This window comes from Haliotis rufescens, unplaced genomic scaffold, assembly GCF_023055435.1.
Source record: "Haliotis rufescens isolate VD_foot unplaced genomic scaffold, xgHalRufe1.0.p SCAF_9, whole genome shotgun sequence".
Taxonomy (NCBI): Eukaryota; Metazoa; Mollusca; class Gastropoda; order Lepetellida; family Haliotidae; genus Haliotis; species Haliotis rufescens.
In genome coordinates this window covers 35,863,141-35,889,632 of record NW_025964383.1, presented here as the reverse complement: position 1 = coordinate 35,889,632, position 26,492 = coordinate 35,863,141, and the positions used below count along the sequence as shown (strand labels likewise).

At 37.0% G+C, this 26,492-nt stretch overlaps 1 protein-coding gene across 2 annotated transcripts in view; it reads right to left on the bottom strand.

The window, feature by feature from the left end:
* LOC124147819 overlaps nucleotides 1-26,492 on the bottom strand; it is a 165,921-nt gene that overhangs the window by 9,152 nt on the left and 130,277 nt on the right. Inside the window, exons 2-3 of one of the 2 annotated variants that reach the window (XM_048391521.1) lie at nucleotides 24,064-24,122; nucleotides 15,683-15,748 (exon numbers count right to left, since the gene is read on the bottom strand). In XM_048391521.1, the coding sequence (XP_048247478.1) occupies nucleotides 15,683-15,748; nucleotides 24,064-24,091 (94 nt within the window). In that variant the 5' untranslated portion in view covers nucleotides 24,092-24,122. Of the gene's footprint in view, nucleotides 1-15,682; nucleotides 15,749-24,063; nucleotides 24,208-26,492 lie in introns of those variants that run through there. The other variant, XM_048391519.1, reaches the window with a different exon arrangement.

Here is a 26,492-nt window from a genome sequence, read left to right as displayed (position 1 = left end):
AGTGGCAATTCTCCTCTTAAGGCCTGGAGTGAAGCGTAGGAGGTGCCATGTTGAGTTCGTGTTATTAGTTTTAGAGCCTGATATTGGATTGAGTCTGAGGGATTTGTTTAGGGTGTCGTATATGGCACAGCCGTAGTCTAGTTTGGATCTGTTTAGTGATATATATAGTGAGAGGAGGGTGTCTTTAGAGGCCCCCCAGTTTGAGCCAGTTGGGCATCTTAGCGTATTTAGATCTTTGCTACATATTAGGTTGTTTATGTGAGTGTCCCAGGAGAGATGTTCATCGAAAATTAGTCCTAAGAATTTGGTTTGTTTTAGGAAATGGATTGGTTTGTTGTTTAGCTGGAGTTTTGGGGAGGCGGGTTTCATGTTTTTTGTATAAATACTATTCCTGTTGTTTTTTCCGGGTTAAGGGAGAAGCCCCATTTGTCAGCCCATTGCTGTATTTTGTTTAGAGATTTTTTAAGTAGATTTGGGGCCATTTTTATTCCTACACAATCGTAAAATAACCGAGTGAGTGAGTGAGGAAGTAAGTAAGTAGATATAATACTAGTCTATAAATTTATAGTATGTGTTGTAATTTTAGAAGCGCTTTGACAGTTTTAACACGTGTCGTGTCAGTCCTATGACATTCACTTGCAGGAAACAACCTGTGTTGGTTTAACATGAATTAGTAAAGGTTAATTAGGGATGCCAAACACGTTAGTTAATTAAAGAAGAGTACTCAAAACACTGTCATTTCCTGCCCAGGACATCACATCCCTACACGCTAAGGTCGGTGAGAAACCCTCTCATCAAAGAAAAGACACTGACGTTTCGTTATGAACTCTCGGTATGTAGCTATAATTATCAGTTTATTAGCCTCAGCCTCATAGTGTGTATTTCTAACACAGGATATGTACCAACGCAAAACACTATTAAATGATAACTTCTGCGTGTGTACATGTTACTGTGCAAACATATTCGTCTACGGACATATTGACGTTGATGTATGGACATATTGGCGTATTACATGTTGGTGTATGAATATAATGATGTATGGACATGTTCATGTATGGGCATTATCATGTATGGGCATGTTCAGGTATAGATATACTGATGTATGGGCATGTTCATGTATAGATATACTGATGTATGGGCATGTTCATGTATAGATATACTGATGTATGGACATCTTCATGTATGGGTATACCGATGTATGAACATGTTCGTGTATGGATATGTTCATGTATGGGTATACTGATGTATGGAAATGTTCATGTATGGATATGTTCATGTATGGGTATACTGATGTATGGACATGTTCATGTATAGATATAATGATGTATGGACATGTTCATGTATAGATATACTGATGTATAGACATGCTCATGTATGGACATGTTCATGTATGGATATACTGATGTATGGCCATGCTCATGTATGGAGTGAGTGAGTGAGTATGGTTTTACGCCGCTTTTAGCAATATTCCAGCAATATCACGGCGGGGGACACCAGAAATGGGCTTCACACATTGTACCCATTTCGGGAATCGAACCCGAGTCTTTGGCGTGATGAGCGAACGCTTTAACCACTAGGCTACCCGACCTCCCTCATGTATGGACATGTTCATGTATGGATATACTGACGTATGGGCATGTTCATATATGGATATACTGATGTATGGACATGTTCATCTATGGGCATGTTCATGTATAGATATACTGATGTATGGACATGTTCATGTATGAATATACTGATGTATTGACATGTTCATATATGGATAAACTGATGTATGGACATGTTCATGTATGGATATACTGATGTATTGACATGTTCATATATGGATATACTAATGTATGGACATGTTCATGTATGAATATACTGATGTATGGACATGTTCATGTATGAATATATTGATGTATGGGCATGATCATGTATGGATATACTGATGTTTGGGCAAGTTTATGTAGGGATATACTGATGTATTGACATGTTCATGTACGGATATACTGATGTATGGACACGTTCATGTATGGATAGACTGATGTATGGACATGTTCATGTATGGATAGACTGATGTATGGACATCTTCATGTGTGGATATACTGATGTATGGACATCTTCATGTTTGGATATACTGACGTATGGGCATGTTCATGTGTGGATATACTGATATATGGGCATGTTCATGTATGGGTAGACTGATGTATGGACATCTTCATGTATGGATAGACTGATGTATGGACATGTTCATGTATAGATATACTGACGTATGGGCATGTTCATGTATGGATATACTGATGTATGGACATCTTCATGTGTTGATATACTGATGTATGGACATCTTCATGTATGGATATACTGTCGTATGGGCAAGTTTATGTATAGATATACTGACGTATTGGCATGTTCATGTGTGGATATACTGATGTATGGACATCTTCATGTATGGATATACTGATGTATGGACATGTTCATGTATGGATAGACTGATGTATGGACATGTTCATGTATAGATATACTGACGTATGGGCATGTTCATGTATGGATATACTGACGTATGGACATGTTCATGTATGGATATACTGATGTATGGACATGTTCATGTGTGGATATACTGATGTATGGACATGTTCATGTATGGATATACTGTCGAATGGGCATGTTCATGTATGGATATACTGATGTATGGACATCTTCATGTGTGGATATACTGATGTATGGACATCTTCATGTATGGATATTCTGTCGAATGGGCAAGTTTATGTAGGGATATACTGATGTATGGGCATGATCATGTATTGAAATACTGATGTATTGACATGTTCATATATGGAAATATTGATGTATTGGCATTTTCATGTGTGGATGTACTGATGCATGGGCATATTCATGTATGGATATACTGATGAATAGAAATCTTCATGTACGGATATAGTGATCTTTCATAAAATGGGTAGGTTGCCCGGCAGGGTAAAGCCAACGGATAAAAACTATATCCGTTTGGATAAAAACTATATCCGTTTGGGTCATGAAATTGAAAATCAATAGAAATCGACAAATATTAATCTGTTAACGAGTTAACCATGTTTTCTAAATGTCATTATGTACCATCGATTATACCAAATACACCGTTTGTAGTGCTTTCAATCTCAAGCTACTATCGTTTAATTGTATCTAAATGTTATCGAGTAAAAAGGTGTTGACATCTGTCATATAGTCAAACGTATTTACATTTAGCTTCTTACGCTGGGCTTTATGTGTGAATATTCATGTCGTTTAATGTTGAAATGTTGTATAGCACTTGTATAAGAAACACATTCTTGAGAAAAAATAATTAAGCATTAAGAAGCCAGACACATTGTTAAGATGTTCACTACGTACTCTCTGGGGTTGTTAACTTAATATCCATGGGTAGTGCACTGCACCTCTAATCTGTTCAATCTTACCCGACTGCAGTAAGATATTCTACACATCAATGGTCACATCTAAATTAATAACACAATCGTTTATAAAATTCATAATTTGAAGAATGCCATGCTACAGTTGACTTACTTACTTACTTACTTTGGAGATTTAACGTGCGCTTTCCGACTGATGCGTATTTCGTATTTCGCCCGGCCAGGCCATTTAATGTGTTTCCGAAAGGGGCGAAAGTGGTGTGTGCAACCCAAGAGGGGGCTTTAGGGGTTGCTTATATAGAATTTGGGAATTTTGAGATTTGGAATAGATGCCGATGGGGTTGGGGAGGAGAACTAAGGAAGCTGGGTATGGTGGATGTTTGTTTGTTTATGTGATTTTGATTTGGTAGATTATTTTGTTTTTAGATGCGTTTTATTTGTTCCGTTTTGATTAAGAATACGCCTAAGGCCTTGAAGTTTTCTAGTTTATTTTGTGGGTTTAGTATTGCTTCTAGAGTGAGAGCCTTGACTGAGGGTAGTTTGTAATGCGGTTCGATGTGTGGTGGTTATTTAGGTTGGTGTGTCCTGTTTGGAGTTTAGTGATTACTTTTTTTTGATGGATGGAAAATTTTTGGTTAGGTTAGTGGTTTCCTGAGTAGTTTTTGGATTTGGCTATTTGAGTTTTTGTGATTTTTTGCATGTTTACACTTTTAATTTCTGATTTTGAGATGGCTACAGTTGAACCACTGATTGCTATATACTAGTATACCATACGCCATCTTCCGAACACACACATTGAAGGCAGGGACAGAGGGCTAAAACCACTAATTACACCTTAAAGCAATACACTGATGATCAGGGGAATGAGGACATAAAGCTGTTACATAAGTACTTGTTGCATAATAACATGTTGAAATTAACATCTGCTCGTTCATGTTAAACAAACATTTAATGTTTTTTATTCGGGAAGTGGATACTTTCGAATGTCAAATGGACTGACACGACACGTGTTAATAACTGTTAAAGCGCTTCCAGCCCTGATAAAATTACTACAAGTACAATTAAAAAGAAATGTGCATCCTTAGAAGTGTCTATGTGCATAACATTAACTGAATAACATCTAAAGTGTCTATATACTCTCAATACAAGCATGTATTTAAAGACATCCCACTAAAGACATACATATTCTTCTTCTAATGTCTTGATTGACACAGGGCACTATTATGCCTTATAGTTTATAATATTGCAATAAATATTCGTGACAATACGCTAATTGGCGTGAAGCATTATATTTTCAAAAAACTCAACACCCTATAATTAGAAATACTCGTACGTTTGTACAGGATTTATCCAGTCAAACAAAAGACACATGTGTATGTGGAAATGCGTTTAGATTGATAAAATATATGTACCAACCTACCACATTACAGAGTCACATCACGTGGTTCCATAAAAAAATTCCTTACAGTAGAGCCACTTTTCCTATCTATCAGAAGTGTTTGGTTAGGCTTAGTCAAAACCAACTAAAACATCACATACGTATCAATGAAAACGTAAAGATATTTAGAAAAATATGTCATCTACCTAAATGCCACCTTTTCGTCACAGATCTTTGTATTTAATCCAAACACGTTGCTTTAAGTGAAGGGATGGCAAAAATGAATGAAAAGAGATGATTCTTCCCACTTGAAGATAATATAGAGCCATAATGAGTGAGTGAGTTGGGTTTAACGCCGCTTTTAACAGTATTCCAGTTATATCGCGGCGTGTCAGCTTAATGTGGGAGGAAAGCCCGAAGTGTTGCAGGTCTCAGACGTTTACCACTACGGTGAAACCCACGAGCACGGGTATGGTGCTGACAAACCTAGAAACATAATCGGGGCGAACCAGGATTCGAACCCACAATCATAGGTTTCTGGCGTGCCCAAGGGACGCAACTGCACAGTGAATCGCGGCGCCTCAGACGACTGGGCCACCCGTGTCCCCTACAGAGCCATAACGGAGTCCGTGCGCCAAAGTGAATATTTTACCATAAGTTTGTTTTGTCTTTCCTTTATTGTTCTCAGAAAATTAGCTTTGTTCATGTTCAATTATTTGAAATACTGTTCTTGTAAACCTCTAGAATCAAACCTTTTGTAGTCCAAAGCGGCGTTTGCATTACTTGTAATTACACAGTAGTTTTGCATGGGCACACATACTACTTAGAACGGTCGTAAATGTTCAGGCCCACTTCAATATGATCTGGGCTGGGAAAAGGGTCCTAACTGGGTAGCCCTTTGTAGACCCTTTCGTATTGGTCCATAGGCTCTGAGTTGGTCCTGAGTGGGCATATATGTATAGCATATATGGGACATAGATGGGTTGTGTCTGTGAATGAATTTTGCATGTATGTTTATCATTGGCAATCCTTTTGTGGCATCACTATATATTTCACATATATTTACTTGTATGTGAAATTTGAGGCATATATTCCATATTTCATGTTTATACGTGTACCATTTTCTATAACACATTCTATTAATACTGCGCAGGTCTCTTTTAAAGTATATATAATATGTAACTTTTTTTTCGAGCAAATGTTATGATTCAAATTCAAAATTTTCAATACTTAGTAATCTTTTCTCTTTTCTAATTAAAACGGTCTACTTACAGCGGTCCTCTTATTTATCCCATCTCTTTGATGAACAATATAGTTGTGTACGAACAAAATGAATAAACTTCAACATATTTTACAAATGAAATCAATGATCATGAATTCACCACTGTAAATTGGTCGAAATTGTTTGTTATATATGAATAAAACACCCCGTTCTTCACTCTAATAACACAAACATACATGGTAACATTTGTTTCAGTCAGTACAAAGAACAGATACATGTTTGGGTTGTAATTTGTTACTTTACCAACATCATTCATGCATATTGTGACCGTCTTGTTATTTTTTTATACTTAAAGATAATCCATGAAGGATATGATTAAGAAATCAACTCGTAACAGTAGGTCTTAGCTGTTTGAATAAAGGTTTCTCTGAAATAGTAACTGTATCATTTCATGCAAACTCAATTTATATGTATGATGTTACTATACAGTCTCAGTTTTATTGACTTTCTGTTACAAATATGTCACTAGTTTAATGGTTTGGTTGTGTGCTGTATACCGATAACACTAATCTTTCAAGATCTACTTGATCCTAGATCACCGTTATTAATACTTTAGTCTTATAATGCGTGTACCAGCTGTGCACATCAAATCTAACAATCAGGGTGGCTACACAGTAGACCACGTAAAGTTCTCGATTTATTGTTGACTCCGTATTGCCACTGTGGCTAAGGTATGCGTAAACGCTGAAAATTCGCTCATGAGATTGTGCTTATTACTTAAAATAGCACACAAAATAAGTACCTTTTGCAAAAATAGAGCCACAAGGCTCTGTAGCTCACCTGAATAATGAAGTAATTATTTGATAACACATCAACCTTAGTTTGGTTCAAATATACTCTCCCAAAAAAGAAACGCAAAGCCAGATTTGTGCTAGATAGGAAAAAATAATTATACGAGGAACCGTACAAGGTATTGAGACAAAATGTTGTTGAGAGACGACTTGGTGATTGTAGTCATCTCAGTTATCGGTACATAGGAAAAGTCCAAGGTGAAGGTCAGCGTATGTCCCTCGTTGGAATCCATAGCGGCCTGACAATGTCCTGCCCATGGAAGACGAGTATGCGAGTCACATCCTGGGGAATGGTAGCCAACTCGGCCTGCTACGCAAAAACCAACTGTTTCAACGTCTAGGGTTGTGGTTGACGTCGGTGTAGCCGTCTATCCATTTCATCCCACAGGTGCTCTATCGGGAGACCCAGAGGGTCAGGGAAGAACATCAACGTTGTCGTTGTGTCAACAGGCTCTTGTGATCCGTGTTGTATGCGGTCGAGCGTTGTCCTGCTGGAATACACCGTTGCCGTTTGTTACAATTGGGAGGACGCATGGTAGGAGAATTTCGTTGATATGGACCAAACATGTCCTGCCATGATGAGAGATAGCCGCCCACATCATAATGCTACCCCAACCAAACCTGTCCACTTCCTGTACACAGTTTCCGGCCTAACGTCCTCCCCGACGTCTGTAAACCCATGCTCTTCCATTCCCTCGACGGAGGAGAAATCTTGATTCGTCGCTAAACCAACTGATCGGGATTCCCCTGCCTGCAAGCGGCCTATGACGTTGTTTCTTTTCACTTCTGTTATCTTGGTCCGCCATTTTTTCTTTTTTGGCCAAAAATATCCGTTTTGCGTTTCTTTTTTTTAAGAGTATATCTTTATAGCTACAATGGATAAAATTATCATTAAACCGCCCGCATGTTATCAGAAATGAGCGGGCCACTGTAAGTCAATTATATTAGCTATGGTGTCTTTTTACTTGCTGCATACAGTTTCATATTAGGTTAGCAGAAAAATATTAGGCGAGGCGTATACGGCAACTAAAGACGCCATAACGAATTTATTATGCCGAAAAGTTTACATTATTTGGTGTCTTTAGCGCACAGGAAAACTTTACACTTACAACCGGTCCAAACGACAGGGCCAGTACATACCTTTCCGATACAACTCTTCAATGTAAACATAAATGCTAACAATGGAATAAAAAATATGAACGTTTAAACAAGTATTGCCAGCATTTTATCTGAAATCTGCGGGCAACTGTTACTTGATAGCCTTACCCTTACGGTCTGCTATCTATTCTATTGCTGTGTGACGTCATTCGCGGCCATCTTGGATTTTTACTGACGGTATACGTGCTCATATAGGGTTAGTAATTCTACTCTCTGATTGGTCAATCTCACCTTCAAGCATAATAATGCATGATATTGCTTGACAAGAGGCCATTATCACGCTCGTTGTTAGGTGACGTCATATTGATGTTCAATAGTGACGTCATCTGGTTTGTTCTACGACGTTTTCACATTTGTAAAAGTGGGGTAGTGATATTTGTTGTGTGTTGATTACAGTAAATGTTTTAAAAGCGATATTGTTCTTTATTCTTATTTGATAACAAATTCTATCCATTTTAGCTATAATAACGGCAGCGCTTTGTGTCAGAGCATAATCATTTGCAGACGTTAATGGCAGAACTATATTAAATACTGGATTCTCTGAAAATGTTGGTTTTCATTTTGTTTGGATAAATATATCAGCATGCAAGAGTCTTGGATTCTAGTGAGGTACTTATTTGATCTGACAAGTTTTTACTCTGGCGCCCTTGGTTTTGAAGCTGTCCTATTGTAACGATCGCAAAACAAAATATTTCAGGCAAATGTCTCAGCAAAACTGACAGAAATTTACATCATGAATATTAATATTCGTAACACAATTTGGTTGTGAACACGTTTAGATAATGAACATGTTTGGGCTTTAAACAATTCCAAACATGTGTAGGACATAGACATATGTGGTGATCACAACACGCTGTAATTATCGGATAAGGGAATAAACACGTCTTAACAACAGTGTGACCTATTAAACGTCTTCTGATAAAATTACATTAAGTATCTTGGGGCCAAATCGGACTGAACACAGCCCGCACACATCTGATGGAGACTATGTTAAGAATGTAGAGGGAAAAGGGCTTCACTTTGAGCAACGTGCTTGCTTTAAATAGCAAGATCTGTGACACTTTAAAGTGGTATATAGGTTGATATAATACTAGTCTATATATCTTGCCACGGAGATAACGAATCGCAAATGGGGTGTACCATTGGATAACGAAATGTTATCCATCTTGTTATACGCGGATCATATTGCGTCGTAAGCTCCAAAGGATACATATCTCCAAAATATGTTAGATATTGTAAGTACTTGGTGTTTAAAATGGCGTATTAGTATTAATGATGACAAAACCAAAGTTGTCCATTTTCGGAGGAAATCTGTTGCTAGATCTTGTTATCACTTTTCGTGTGGCATTACTCACATTTCTTATGCTAGCACTCATGGTTATCTATGATTGTGTTTAAACGAATATTTAGACAAACATAAGACCGTGAAAGAATAGTGTAGGTCCTATAGAACAGTGCTATCTCCTCTCTACACTAAGTATATTTATTCTGATGGAACGTCATATGATGTTTTTACGAAGTTGGTTGAACCAGTTTTGTTTACTGGTTCCAGTATATGGGGCTTACATAGTTTGAAAGAAGTTGTTGGGCAAAATAAGGCTGCCAGGATGTTTAAATCAATATACTCCTGTTCTTGCAAGTAGAGGTGATATGGGCTGGTGCTCAGGTTTGGTTACTCAGAAAATAGAATGTTTCAGATATCTTTTTAGACTTAAATCTATGCAGCAAGAGCGTCTGTCTAATATATTTCACCGATGGTCTGGATGTTTTACAACATCTTTGGATAGTAAAATAATGAACCTTTTAAACCAATATAATTGTACTCACTTCCTATATTAAAAACTTTTTCTTTCAGGAAGACGCGGTTAATTGGCACACTTCGCTTTGGACTGATACGGGTAACGTAAATTGAAATAAGTTACGTACTTACAGAAAATATAAGTGTGCACTTTCTGTTGATTTCTATGTTCAAAATATTATGTATAGAGACCACCACCGTTTATTAGCCAAGTTTCGATGTGGAATTTTACCTTTGTTTGTTGAGACAGGCAGTTATTCCAAGCCTTATATACCACTATCGGAAAGGTTATGTAAATATTGCGATTGTGATTTGGTGGAAGATGAATGTCACTTTTTTCTACAATTTAGTTTTTATGAAGATTTACGGTATGATTTATTTTGTGGAGCTGAAGAAAACAACCAAAATTTTATTGTGATATACGAAGAAGAGAAATATATTTACTTACTACTGCTGCTGCTGCTACTACTACTACTACTACTACTACTACTACTACTACTACTACTACTACTACTACTGTAAACACATTTGGTGATACACATGGGAGGTTTAAGTTGATTGTAACTGCCCGGGCCAAGTCGGACCGAACACTTGTGATGTGACTATGTTGAGGGTAGGTATGGCGAAATGAGATTCACTTTAACCAACATGTCTGTTTTAAATACGATGAACAGTGACATTTTAAAGTTGTATTTACTTAGATATAGTACTATGCTAAAGATGTAAGTGCTGTGCCGGACAGATGAAAATTTGTATCATGATAGTTGGAAGCATTGGATACATTTCAAATCCTATTTCGTTTAACGATTACTGCTTTACATATTGTATGGACATGTTGATGTATGGCCTTACTGGTGTATGGACATATTCATGTATGGATGTATTGGTGTATGGACATATTCATGTATGGATGTATTGGTGTATGGACATATTGAAGTATGGACATTCTGATGTATCGACGTACTGGTGTATGGACATATTGATGTATGGATGTATTGGTGTAAGGACATATTGATGTATGGGTGTACTGGTGTATGGACATATTGATGTATGGATGTACGGGTGTATGGACAAATTGAAGCATAGATGTACTGGTGTATGGACATATTAAAGTATGGACGTACTGATGTATGGACATATTGATCTATGGACTAACTGGTGTATGGACATATTGATGTATGGGCCTACTGGTGTATGGACATATTGATGTATGGATGTATTGGTGTATGGACATATTCATGTATGGATGTATTGGTGTATGGACATATTGAAGTATGGACATTCTGATGTATCGACGTACTGGTGTATGGACATATTGATGTATGGATGTATTGGTGTAAGGACATATTGATGTATGGGTGTACTGGTGTATGGACATATTGATGTATGGATGTACGGGTGTATGGACATATTGAAGCATAGATGTACTGGTGTATGGACATATTAAAGTATGGACGTACTGATGTATGGACATATTGATCTATGGACTAACTGGTGTATGGACATATTGATGTATGGGCCTACTGGTGTATGGACATATTGATGTATGGATGTATTGGTGTATGGACATATTCATGTATGGATGTATTGGTGTATGGACATATTGAAGTATGGACATTCTGATGTATCGACGTACTGGTGTATGGACATATTGATGTATGGATGTATTGGTGTAAGGATATATTGATGTATGGGTGTACTGGTGTATGGGCATATTGATGTATGGATGTACTGGTATATGGACAGATTGATGTATGGACGTGCTGGTGTATGGACATATTGGTGTATGGATGTATTGATGTATGCACATATTCATGTATGGATGTATTGGTGTATGGACATATTCAAGTCAATCTTTATTTCAAGTACTGAAAAGGCCATAGGCCTATAGTACATATATACATACAGTAGCAATGGGTGCAATAGGAATTACATATATCGTAACAAAATACCACATCTATAGTGCAGAGGATCTGATGTTCATTGCATGATATATACACATTGAAAGATATTTTGTGACTGTTTCATTTTGGGATGACATGAGGATATAAAATTTGTCTATTCTAGGATTCAGATAAAAATATTTATGTATGTATTCTTTTCTGATATTTGCAAACAATGGACAGACTAGCAAAAAATGGTATTCATCTTCTATCTCTTGGCAAGTACAATATTTACACAATCTGTTTTCCCTTGGTATCGCTAAATGTCTACCTTTTTCTATTAGAAGGTCATGAGAACTACATCTGAAACGGGATAGTGCTGTTCGGAATTTCTTAACATTTATATCCAAAAGATATTTTTCGGTCAGAATGAATGGTTTAAAACAGGTGTAATGCTTTAACTTATTATGTAAGTTTAGTGAAGAGTACCACTTTTGAAAATACATATCTTTTAGCCTTTGTCTTAAATTATATATAAAACGATCTGGTACTGTTACATGTTGCTCTCTCCAAATGTACTCATACCCGCAAGATTGGAGTATCTTTTTGACACCCGAGGCCCAGTTATTTTTACCTCTGCTATCGTAAAGAATCATCATGTTATAGCATTTCTTTGGGAATCTGGTATTTGGCATTTTAAGCAATTTTATCCAATATTTTATTACTTTTATGTAACTGAATATATACATTGGGTATCTCCCAGATTCCCCGTAAACTGTAACATTTGGAGTGTTGGAATTTACTCCTAGAAATCTTTTATACGCAAATAGATGTACCTTCTCTATTGTATCATAGTTCTCTAGGCCCCAGACTTCAGCACCATAGAGTAAAATAGGACTGATCTTAGTGTCGAAAATCTTAGAGAATGTTTCAAAGCTAATATTTCCAAGGGGTTTTAGGTTTTGTAAAATGCCAATTAAAATCTTTTTGGCTTGTAGTGCAGCTTTGTTGCAATGCAGTGACCAAGTAAGTCGATTTGTAAAATGTACCCCCAAATATTTGTAACTTCTTACAACCTCAAGTTTTTCACCTTTATATAGCCATTTTTCTCGTTTTGATAATTTCCCTCCATTTTTGAAAACTACAACCTTTGTCTTATCGATATTGACCTTCAATTTCCATTTGTTACAATAATACTCAAGTTCATTTATTAACTTTTGAAGTCCAGGTACTGTGCTCGAGAACATAACTATATCATCAGCAAAAAGGAGTAGGAAAAGTTTAATAGTTTCTGGATGGAGTTGGATACCCTCGTTACAATTTTCAGATATTTGTATCGAAAGTTCATTTATGAAAAACGAAAAAAGAAATGGACTTAGAATACATCCTTGTCTAACCCCAATATTACAGTAGAAGGAATCAGATAAGGTGTTATTGTTTCGAACACAGACCTTCACATTGTGATATATACAACATAGTAATTTACAAATTTTAGTACTGATACCTTGAGATTTGCAAAGGGACCACTACATGTTTCTGTTAATTGAGTCAAACGCCTTAGCATATTCATATATGGATGAATTGGTGTATGGGCGTATTGATGTATGGATGTATTGGTGTATGGGCATATTTAAGCATGGATGTACTGGTGTATGGAAATTTTGATGTATGAATGTACTGGTGTATGGACATATTGATATAAGGATGTATTAGTGTATGGACATATTGATGTATGGACGTACTGGTGTATGGACATATTGATGTATGGATGTATTGATGTATGCACATATTTATGTATGGATGTATTGGTGTATGGACATATTGAAGTATGGACATTCTGATGTATCGACGTACTGGTGTATGGACATATTGATGTATGGATGTATTGGTGTAAGGACATATTGATGTATGGGTGTACTGGTGTATGGACATATTGATGTATGGATGTACGGGTGTATGGACAAATTGATGTATGGACGTACTGGTGTATTGACATATTGATGTATGGATGTACTGGTGTATGGACATATTGATGTATGGATGTATTGGTGTATGGACATATTGATGTATTGTTTGTTTTTCAGTTTGAGTTTGATATAAAGGCTGGATTCCATCACATTTGTTAAAATGTATAAATAATGAGAGGGAGACATCTATTTCTGAGACGGTTATGGGACTTACGGATAATTGAATATAAATTACATCATTTGTATCTTTTTAAACAATAGTTTGTAACGTGTCATCTTTGATCTACTAGTTAAATATCTCGATATGTTATTTGTTCAGTTATATTTGTATTTAAATCCTGAAATGCATAACATTATTTTTGAACATTTACCGAAACAATGAGATGGAGACAGTGGCTTCGTGACGGTTCATAACAAGCGGCTTCATCTAGTTTCTGCCTGAATAGGCTTCTACGCTCATCTTCAGTGGAAAGACATTTTTTATTAAATCCAGTAGTCGCATAGTAGTCAAAAACGTTGTTTTAGATATAAAACACGAAAATACACTGTTCATTTTGTTTTAAACATGCCATTGTTGTTGAAATATTTGCGTAATATTTTGTATTGTAAATTTAATCTCATGAGCAAAAGAATATTCTTTTGTTTGTACATCTTAATGTATGTATTTTGGACAAAATAATTAACTGAGCATTGTTACGATCGTTACACCTGCACATTAATGTTACAAAACATGCACTTTTTGTGATACATGACTTGCGAATGTAATTATTCCAGAAAAAGAATACAGTTGGCCAATCATTCTGTGTAGTATTCGAAATAACTATAATATTTGAAAATAACTAACTGAGAAGAGTATGTAATTAGTCCATTTTAACATATCCATTTTCCGATGGTTAATAAGCGACTTCACACAATATCACCCTTTGACTGTACACACTCACGCAAGTCATCAGGGGCTACTTTCCCACACGGTTACAACAATGCAGTTTTGTTTGAATTTTCTGAAAGTATGTATTGATTTCAAGAAAGTGAATATTAGAACTGTTGATAATTTCTTTCACTTTTTATTGCTTACAAAAACAATTTTCATTTCTGCGGATTAACCAAATGGTGTAGGATAAACTACAACAACCAAAATGCCTTATGATAGTGAGGTATTATGGATACGATTACTGGCGTCTGTCAATAGAAAAAAGTTGTCCTAATATTACCACCGACTCGACCTGGAATCCTCATCCACAGACTCAAAGGCTTAACTAAGGATAATTTGTGCATTATTTGTAACATATAATATCAATTATCTAAATAAAGTGTCATTCGTGCATAATGCCGTTTTTTTATGAAGTATGACACTGAATTTGACAAATGTTTCCACGCGCATGTACACATTGTTGTAATTCTATTATATATCTCATAATTTTAATTATTATTCTGCTTAAACACAAATCTTCCCGATGGCAGTCAATGTATATTTAATGATTTCTACCTTTAATCAGCAAACGTACCGATAGCGGCCAGCAACCAGCTCCGCACAATTCTCATTCCGAGTGAGGAAAAGCATCTATGTAGGTGAGTGAGTGAGTATGGTTTTACGCCGCTTTTAACAATATTCCAGCAATATCACGGCGGGGGACACCAGAAATGGGCTTCACACATTGTCAAACATTGTACCCATGTTGGGAATCAAACCCGGGCCTTCGGCGTGACGAGCGAACGCGTATAACCATCAGAAAACCACACCGCCCCCTTTCATTTAAGAGCACGTACATGACTGAGTAATGAATAATACATTTTCTACGTTTGCAAATAAGTGTAATATTCTGTGATAAACACCAGCTTCAGTACATACTTACAGCAAGTAGTACACCTACCAATGATAGACGCCACTACCAACAAATACTTCCAGTAGGTGTTAAATCCAATGATTGACAGTAACAACAACAAATACAATAGGTTAAAATCCGTGATTAACGCCAGCACCAACTTATATTTACAGTGGGAGTAACATCGAGTGATTAACACTAGCATCCATAAATACTTACAGTAAGCGTAATATCCAATGATAAACACCAGTGCCAGCATCAGACCAAACCTCAGCGAAGCCATTGCTGTAAAAATAATGTGAATTATTTTCAGTAATATATTGATATTTGCTGAGGTGAGTCGGTGATTGTTCTTTTAGGCCGCATTTAACGGCATAATATAGGGCCAGTCAAACCAGTAAGGTCCAACACTAAGGGGTACAATGACAGAGAGACTGACCACCCAATGCAATGTAATGCTTCTTAAGACAACAAAACCCTGGTTACAAATAGTTACCCTGGTCCCCAGAGGAATTTAATAAGTATGATTCTAGGATGGTTGTATTCTGAAGAACTTTACTAAGTCTATTGATTTTCTAAATATGGAAACCAAGGTCAAAAGAAGAATGATTTTAATATTAACTTTAAACATACGTCCTTACAGTCACAGTTGTCATATATGTGCTCCTTGTTTCTAATGGGTACACAAGTGAGTGAGCATGTTGTTTTTACGCTGCTGTAGCTATATTTCAGTTATATCACGCCAGGGGACACCAGATATAGGCTTCACACATTGTACCCACGTGGGAAGTGACAAGCAAACACTTTAATCACTAGGCCATCCCATCGCCCTCGGCGTACATGGGGTGTGCCTCTATTTATCACACAGGACTCCCTGAACATCTTTCTGAATCGAAATGTACCACAGAGTACGGGGTACGTGAGCGCAGGATGGACAGAAGAGGAATGAATGCATTGTGTGCACCAACCCTCCATCTTGAAAGGCTACTCATGTTTGACGTTAATTTGCATACTATTACCAGGGAAAGTCTCTATTTTTCCATAAACGTTCTTGTTCATATCCAGTCTAAGAATTAAAAACATTTACTTATTAGAATTAGGGGGAACTACATGAAGATATATACATCCTGATATTGTCTTTGAGGCATTCCCACTAATAAAGAATAATTTCCTGAATTGAATAAGCCTTTGCCATTTTCATAATGTGTCCTGTCCAAATTTCCTATTTCAAAATAGTGTAAGGAAGGGAGAATGTGTCTTCGTGTGATTTAATATGGCAATGTGCACCGAAAAACTGGAAAGTACCCCGCCATGAAATAATTCCTATCGGCTAACAATTGCCTTAACTGCATCTGTATTATCCACATTTTGTAAAATTATAATGCTGCAATTTAACCCTTTCAATATGTCTCGTAACTGAACCCAGTCCTGTATCACTATTTACTGAAGCCACAGATATATATAGTATATTTGTGAATAGTGATGTATACACTATTGCCTAGAAGTTCATTCCCTTTAACGGCATGGGCAACGCGTGACGCCATCCGTGGGCAACCCGTTGAACACGGGTGTGCACCCCGTTCGCCACTCGGGTGCAACGCGCAACACACTCATTAGAGAGAGAACAAACATTTGACCCAAGGAGGACCCACATTAAGCGGAGATTGGAAGTTGTAACAAGGAGAGCATTTTTTTATATTGTCATTTTTTAAATTTTTTATATGATTTACGGCAACCATTGTCTGAATGAACATTTAAAGGCGTATTACTCTGGAGCCATGTCATCTATATGTCTTGAAACATTTAATTGGCCTTATTTATAAGATGCTAATCTTTATTGTTAATCCCTATTTTACTGTACATCGACTGTCTGCCACCCAGAACGAGTTGTGCAATTATGTCACTGATGAATTATTGTTTACATTTACTTACTAAATGTCAATTGACCTTTGCTATATAAGCCTTGATCCAGCACCATCAATGAAAAGACAGAAAAGGAGAGGGAGAGAGAGAGAAAGGTCTTACCCTTAGCTAGCCTAGCTAGGGTTAGGCTGGGTGCTCCGGGGCACCAAGACAACAACCACTACCACCATGTGCTGACCTGGCACATAGTGTCTTTTATATGTATATATCTACCTGTATAAAGTAAAATTGTATATACTGCAAGCCATCGTCTCCAAGTTGTCACTTCCTACTGAGAACCATACGTCAGCCCCTTGCATATACGAGTATGCAAATTTTTCATTAGCAACGTCACGTGTGTCTGCAACGCACGTGCACCAGCGCGTTGTTAATTTCCTGACGATTTATGATATGTACTTGATGATGTCTCATTTTCAGATGTGATTTTGTTGGAAAATATGAGTACCGTTGTGATCACTTTCTTCCAGCTTATTTATACGACCATTGGCTTCTGCGTGATCTTTTGCGATGGTGTTAAGAGAATACATGATCCTGGAAAATTCTAATGTCATCGTCAAGTTTGTGTAAATTGAGACTCTAGGGAATGTAATTCTCACAATTTGTGATATATCAAAAACTACATTTGATTTTTAAAATATTACAAATGCTATATAAATATCAATAAATATAACATGATGTCATAAATCAAATTTGAGATATAAATTCATTCTTTGGAATCAATAAATGATTTACCGATATCATAAGATAAGAAATAAATAGTTACAAACGGCGTCTGATATAGTGTTACTTTTGGTTTTATTGAGTAACGCGATTGCATCACGGTTATAGTGTTAATTGCTAGTCTGTTCCTTCACCAATATTTCTTTCATCTTGTTAAAAACTGTTTAAAAATGTCAACTTATAATTAACCATTATCTATAACCAAGTAACAAATACCAACCCGACCTGCGTTTATTTATCTCTCGAGCGTTATCATTATTAACATCTGTCTAAGTGGATATGCTTATACTAGAACATCGCACTAATTACGGAATGACACATCATCTCAACGCATTTACAAGCTAATCGCTTGATAATCAGGAAGTCTAGCTGTCTGTGAGCGAGGCTGAGTTAGGTTACATGTAAAATAGGAATCGTTAAACGAAATAGGATTTGAAATGTATCCAATACTTCCAACTATCAGGATACAAGTTTCCATCTGTCCGGCATAGGACTTACATCTATAGCATAGTACTATAGCTAAGTAAATACCACTTTAAAATGTCACTGTTCATCGTATTTAAAGCAGACACGGTGGTTAAAGTGAATCTCATTTCCCCATACCTACCCTCAACATAGTCACATCACAAGTGTTCGGTCCGACTTGCCGTCAAAAACATCTAAAACCTCACGGATGTATCATGAAATGTGTTCACATGTATAGACTTGTATCATATCTACCTAAATACCACTTCATAGTGTCACAGATCTTGCTATTTAAAGCAAGCACGTTGCTCAAAGTGGAGCCATTTCCCCTCTACATTCTTAACATAGTCTCCATCAGATTGGTTTGGTCTGTGTTCAGTCCGATTTGGCCCCAAGATAATTAATGTAATTTCATCAGAAGACGTTTAATAGGTCACACTGTTGTAAAAAAAACGTGTTTATTACCTTATCCGATAATTACAGCGTGTTATGATCACTACATATGTCTATATCCTAAACATGTTTGGAATTGTTTAAAACCCAAACATGTTCATAATCTAAACGTGTTCTCAACCAAATTGTGTTACGAATATTAATAATCATGATGTTAATTTCTGTCAGTTTTGCTGAGACATTTGCCTGAAATATTTTGCTTTGCGATCGTTACAATAGGACAGCTTCAAAACCAAGGGCTCCCAAGTTAAAATTTGTCAGATCAAATACGTACCTCTCAACAATCAAGGACTCCTGCACGCTGATGTATTTATCAAAGCAAAATGAAAACCAACACTTTTCAGAGATTTCAGTATTTAATATATTAATATGTTTAGATTTGAAGATATTAGCAATATAAGGTTGTGTGACTGATCATTTCAGACTAATTATTGATTTCATTGCCCTAAGAAATGTCCCCATAAACCTTTGTAAATTGAATATACCAATTGTAACGACAGTTGACTGTTGCTGTTAAGTCGCGTAAGAGTTGGGTATGGAAATACCAATATTCAGTAAATTAGTGGCATCACTATTTGCACTCAACATCGTTGTCCAAAATGTTTCTTTTTAACATAATCATTTGCATCATTTTTTCCTTAACTCACTTGTATTTTTCAGGGCATTATCAATTGCAGAAGCCCGAGTTCTTCCATCAACTGCCCGGCAAAGGAGGGCAGTGTAAAAGACAGAGGGCTTCTGCAAATGATAAATCTCTGTCAAAAAGCGTTGCCGTTATTATAACTAAAAAGGGTAGAATTTGTTATCAAATAAGAATAAACGACAATATCGCTTTTAAAACATTTACTGTACACATTTACACACAACGAATATCACTGCCCCTCTTTTACAAATGTGAAAACGTCATAGAACAAACCAGATGACGTCACTATTGAACATCAATATGACGTCACCTAACAACGAGCGTGATAATGGCCTCTCGTCAAGCAATCGTATGCATTATTATGCTTGAAAGTGAGATTGACCAATCAGAGAGTAGAACTACTAACCCTATACATCGAAGATGATTGTTGCTGACCAAATATGAATCGGTGTACCGTCAGTGACCAAAACCCACCTCACATATTTCACATAACAATTCTGGTACAGAAATTCGTCATTCGACACTGTTTTGTGTTTTAATATCTTTAATTGTGATGTGCAAAGACATTAATTTTCAAAGAAACCACGTTCATGACTTTATTAATAATTAAAGAGAAAAAAAACTTACAACGGATGTAACTGATTTACAAATAGCAACGTCAAAGAATATAATATAGGATGACGTCACAAACAAGAAATTAACATGCAATTCACGTCACATTGTTATGAAAATGCTATCCATTTTACCTATAATACTTGTTTAAACGTTCACATTTAGTGCATTATATATTCAGTTGTTACATTAAAGCGTTGTTTCGGAAAGATATGTACTGGTCCTGTCGTTTATACCAGTTGTAAGTGTCAAGTTTTCATGTGCGATAAAGACACCAAATAATGTAATTTTCGGCATAATAAATTCGTTATTGTGTCTTTAGTTGCCGTATACGCCTCGCCCAATATTTTTCAGCTAACCTAATATGACACCGTATACGGCAACTAAAGACACCATAACTACTATTATGAAGTTGCAGTAGGCCGCTCATTTCTGACAACATGCGGGCGGTTTAATGATAAGTATATCCATTGTAGCTATAATAAAGACATTTGAACTAAAATAAGATTGAAATGTTATGAAATTATTACTTCATAATTCAGGTGCGCTACAGAGCAAAGGGTACTCTTTTGTCTATTTTCTTTAGCAATAAGCACAATCTCATAAACGAATTTGCAACATTCGCATACGCATACCTTGTCCACAGTGGTAATACGTACTCAACATTAAATCGAGAACTTAACGTGGTCTATTGTGTAGAAATCGTGATTGTTAGATTATATGTGCACAGCTGGTACACGCCTCATAAGACTAAAGTATTAAGAAGGAGGTTTATTTTTTACATAAATATCCAACTGATTATACAGAAACGTAAAATGTATGGATCTACGATCTGAAGGTTTACAAATTAATATTGATATTTCAGAGAGGCCTTTTTCAAAGTGGAACAGTTAGTAGATGGTATTATACAGACAGTAGTACAATCATGGCTTTTGGTGTTGGAAATTATGGAATGATATTGCAGAATGTTGGGGAATAGGGAATGGTATAGTAGTATGTTGGAGAATATGGAATGGTATTGTAGTATGTTTGAGAAAATGCAATGGTATAGTAGTATGTTGGAGAATATGTAATGGTATTGTAGTATGTTGGAGAATATGGAATGGGTATTGTAGTATGTTTGAGAATATGGAATGGTATTGTAGTATGTTGGAGAATATGGAATGGTATTGTTATATATTGGAGAATATGGAATGGTATTGTAGTATGTTTGAGAATATGGAATGGTATTGCAGTATGTTTGAGAATATGGAATGGAATTGCAGTATGTTGGAGAATATGGAATGGTATTGTAATAAATTGGAGAATATGGAATGGTATTGTAGTATGTTGGAGAATATGGAATGGTATTGTAGTATGTTGGAGAATATGTAATGGTATTGTAGTATGTTGGAGAATATGGAATGGTATTGTAGTATGTTGGAGAATATGGAATGGTATTGTAGTATATTGGAGAATATGGAATGGTATTGTAGTATATTGGAGAATATGGAATGGTATTGTAGTATGTTGGAGAATATGGAATGGTATTGCAGTATGTATGAGTATATGGAATGGTTTTGTAATATGTTGGAGAATATGGAATGGTATTGTAGTATGTTGGAGAATATGGAATGGTATTGTAGTATGATGGAGAATATGGAATGGTATTGTAGTATGTTGGAGAATATCTAATGGTATTGTAGTATGTTGGAGAATATGGAATGGTATTGTATTTTTTTGGAGAATATGGAATGGTATTGTAGTTTAGCTTCCTATGGTTGATAATACAGAACGACTTGCTGTGTACATCATTTGCTTGTCTTTATTTGTTACATTCTGTGTTCCAAGGGTAGTAATAAAAACAGTCAAAGCGGTCAGTCACTGATTGGTAACGACTTTTTTATCAACGGCTATAAGTCAAATGACGATGTGTGTACACACATCTAAAGGTAGCACACCAACTAAATCATAAAGTACAAAACCTCGTCAAAACTGCGAATGCCAAAACTGCAAATAAATTTGCGAAGAAATAAATCCAGATCAGATGAGACCCTATTGTCACTTTACAAATCACTGATTACATCCAAAATAGACTATGGATGCCAAATATACAACGCCCTCAACTCATTATTAAACGATAAACTAAACGCAGTCCAATACCAAGCACTAAGGTTAATTACACGCACACAACGGGGCACACCGACCACATCACTGCAGGCACTAACAGGCGAAATCCTCCTGGATCTATGCCGAGAACTTACAATAAATTACTGGGCCTCCACCCAAGATAATCCAACAAATGCTTAAAAACAGCCTTAGCCCAAAAGGGCTCGAAGCGGTAGCTCGAAATAACCATCAATTAGTACCAATTTCTCACCACATACGAGGACCGCCTATGTGGTCGAGAGGTAGAGCGTCCGCCCGGAGAGCGGAAGGTCCGGGGTTCGATCCCCAAAAGACGTTAATAGATGGTACTTGTTGTTACCCTGTCGGGCACGTGCATGCACGTCGCTTTATAAGTGCAATAATCTTGGACGCGACGTTAAACCCCATTTCACCTCACCTCAACACATACTAAACTACTCAAATACTCACAACCTAAATGATTTAAACTAAACACAGCACCAAACGACTCTTTCATACCCAAACTACAAACCCACACATTCGACATATCTCTCTCCACCAAACTAAATAAAGAAACCGACCCAAACACCTCTAAATCCACCACACAAGCATACATACACGAACAATGGCCAAATTGGTGTCACATATACACAGACGGGTCCTTTGACCCGGACTTAAAACGCACGGCATCAACATCAACACACCTACAAAAGAAACAAACTCATGTAGGCTTCCCACTAACCAATCAATCTTCACAGCCGAACTAATGGGGATAGTAACAGCCCTACACAGCGCCCAAATGAAAAAAAAACACCCCAAAAAACTAATACTAACAGATTCATTAAGTGAGCTCCAGGCTATAAAAAAACAAAAACACAAAAAACGTCCTAAGCTAATACTTCTACAGATACTTAAAAGCGACGACAATCTCCGTAAACTAGGCAAATATATAGAAATAGTTTGAATCCCTGTCCACATCGGTGTGTTTGGTAACAAACATGCCGACGAAGCAGCTAAATCAGCACTAAAATTGGAAGAAGTAAGCATCAACCTTTCAATATCTAAAAACGAAATTTGAAATATCACAAATGAAAATATCTTCCATTAGTGGCAAAACAACTATCAGAAATCAAACTGCAAACTAAATCACCTGCTACAAAGGCCACTCAAAAAACCCCAAATCCTTCCTAAAACCAAAAATATCGACAGGGCAATAACCAAATTACAAACAGGCCACACTAATCTCAACTCACACCTACACCAAATTAAAAAAAAACATTAAACCGGTTACTGCCCAAATGGCAACCAAATAGAAACTCCTGAACAGGTAATACTACATTGCACACATTACAAACAACAAAGCACAACACTAAACTACAACAACCAAATGACACTAGCAACTCCATTAAACCCCTTAAAAGCTTACAGACCTATAAAGCACTAGGCATTTATCTGATCAAAACAGGCCTACTCGGTCGCATTTAGGAGAGAGAGAAAAAAAGACCCCAAAAGACACAACAAACAAGCTACCAATAAAACATAAATAATAAATCTATAACAACACACAACCTCAAAATCTCCTTTAGATCCTCCACCTTATTAGCATGGCATATTACAAAATTCAGAATTTCCGCCACAATTAATTAAGCGACCATAGAGCCCCTCCAGGTTGCCTTACCTTTCGGACATACCCTTGTCGACCACATCACTGAACGGTTTGTCGGGTCCGTGTGCGAACTGCAAAATATACGCATATGTCGGAAAGCGCTGGTTAAAACCAAAACTAAGTAAGTAAGTCAATTGACGATAAATTACATTTCAACGAATACAGCTTAACGTCCCAAACCATGGACGTGACAGCTGGCGTACGTGTTGGAACTCGTGTTCAGAATCCATCTTTCACTCGTGTTACAAATTAACCTATTGCATATATAGGTTCATGATTTATTTCGTTTATTTAGTGCAATTCTGTCTATTTTTTCTTAATTTCAATATCATTTTTGTATTCCCATGAACAGTAATACCATCATAAAATAATAAATACATGTACATGTGGGTTGTCGAGGAGCTTACATATATCTAACTGAGAATGTCAAATTAGTTTGCAAATAGTATTGTGTAAAATAAATACACACATGTTTAGCTCTGGCTGTGAGGTAGGTTTGTATATTTGACATTGTTTTCCAGGGTTACCAGCAATCGGACATACACCCACGTGTATGCCGGAAAAGACAGTTGAAGAGATAACTATAAATGCCGCTTCATCAATACCCTACAGTTATATTTTAGTACATTTACGTTTTTAATACCTTTCGAGAATATTTGACAACTTCACCTTACAATTAATATTTTTCTATCTGTATCTAGACGGAAGTTCTTGCACGTGCTAATGATTAATCTTTCTTTCAGGTTGAACGCTTTCAACAAGTAACACCTTTATTTCAAGTTAGAGACCACATGCCCACAGAACATAACATTACAGGAATACAATTACTGATAAAGTGACTTATCCAATTCCATTGTATTCAATATGAATTTTGATAGCTGTACAATAGTAGGTTTATGATTAGAAGACATCAGGCGAACAAAGGATTCCAGTGACGGATTAACAAAGTATTTAGGATCAATGTATCGATTTCTTAAATCATTAAAAGCAACTAGACTAATGTTTAATCGAAGACAATATCTTCACAAGCGTCATTCTTGCGTCTGCCCATTTCGATCATAAACTGATGATAGCCACATCTAAATCTTGACAGCGCCTGTTTCAATAGTGTACAGTCGACTTGTGTAAGATATACTTCTGTCTTTAAAACTGGTTGTAGGTTGAATGTGCCATAAGCATTGGATTTGATGATACTGATGAATGCCATCGTTGGATGCTGTAATCGGATACACGTTGTTTAAACTGAGACATAAAAAGATAAAAATGTCCAACATCTTGCATAATCCAGGCGTAGCCAAAGCCAAACTGGAATAAGGTATGATCATGATTTATCTTAGTTGCCCAGGAAGTTCTGTTTACGCAATCCAATCCATACAGCATCAAATACGTTTGCTTCGGTTGTCGGCAATTGTTCATAATGACTAGTTTACCCAATATATTCTGAACCGCAAAAGAAACGTCACCATGGATAGATAATGAGAAACTTTATTTGTCCAAACACTGTAAACATACTTTGAGACATATTAAAAAGGTTGAAACTTGGCAAAACTGGGTTGAAATTAAAGTGTCAAATGTTCTTAAAATAAAACACAACACTAGTCTCTGAGAAAAGGGCATCACAAGTCAGTATCTCGTGTGTCCGCCATGTTCATTGATGACTGCCGTGCAACGTCGATACATGGAATGGATGAGGGGGTTGATGAAGGCCACAGGCACTTCAGCCCACACTCTGATGAACGCCTGACGCAGTTCAGCTGCAGTTGTCGGCCTTGGTCGGACGTCATTCAGCCGTCTTTGAATTTCGTCCCACAGGTGCTCAATGGGATTTAAATCGGGACTGAGGGAAGGCCACTGCATTGGTCTGATGCCATTCTGCTGGAGGAAGTCTCTTGTTGCTCTCGCAGTGTGGGCACGGGCGTTATCATGCTGAAACTCGTGATTGCGGCGACGTGCCAAATGAGTTATGGCGTGGGGTCTCAAGACTTGATCAATGTACCGAGCTGCTGTGACACCATTGCCTCTCCCTGGACCGATGTTCAGGAAGACCACAGGGCCGACCCTCTGTACAATACCAATTCCACCCCACATCATGATGCTCGGACCACCCCATGAGTCTCTCTCAACAACACAAGCATCCGAATAACGTTCCCCACAGCGTCGCCAGACTCTCTCTCTCTCTCTCTCTCTCTTTCTCTCTCTCTCTCTCTCTCTCTCTCTCTCTGCCATCTACAGTTGAGATACAGTGACGGCTCTCGTTTAAGAAGAGGACTCTTCTCCACTGCTGGCGGCGCCAATGCTGGTGCTGTGTTGCCCACTAAAGACGGTCCCGGCGATGACGTGGTGTCAGAATGGGTCCTCGATGTGGCCTGTGACAGTGGAGGTGTCTGCTCGTCAATCGTCGACGCACGGTGCCCGCAGTAATGTGTCGCTGGTGTGTACCC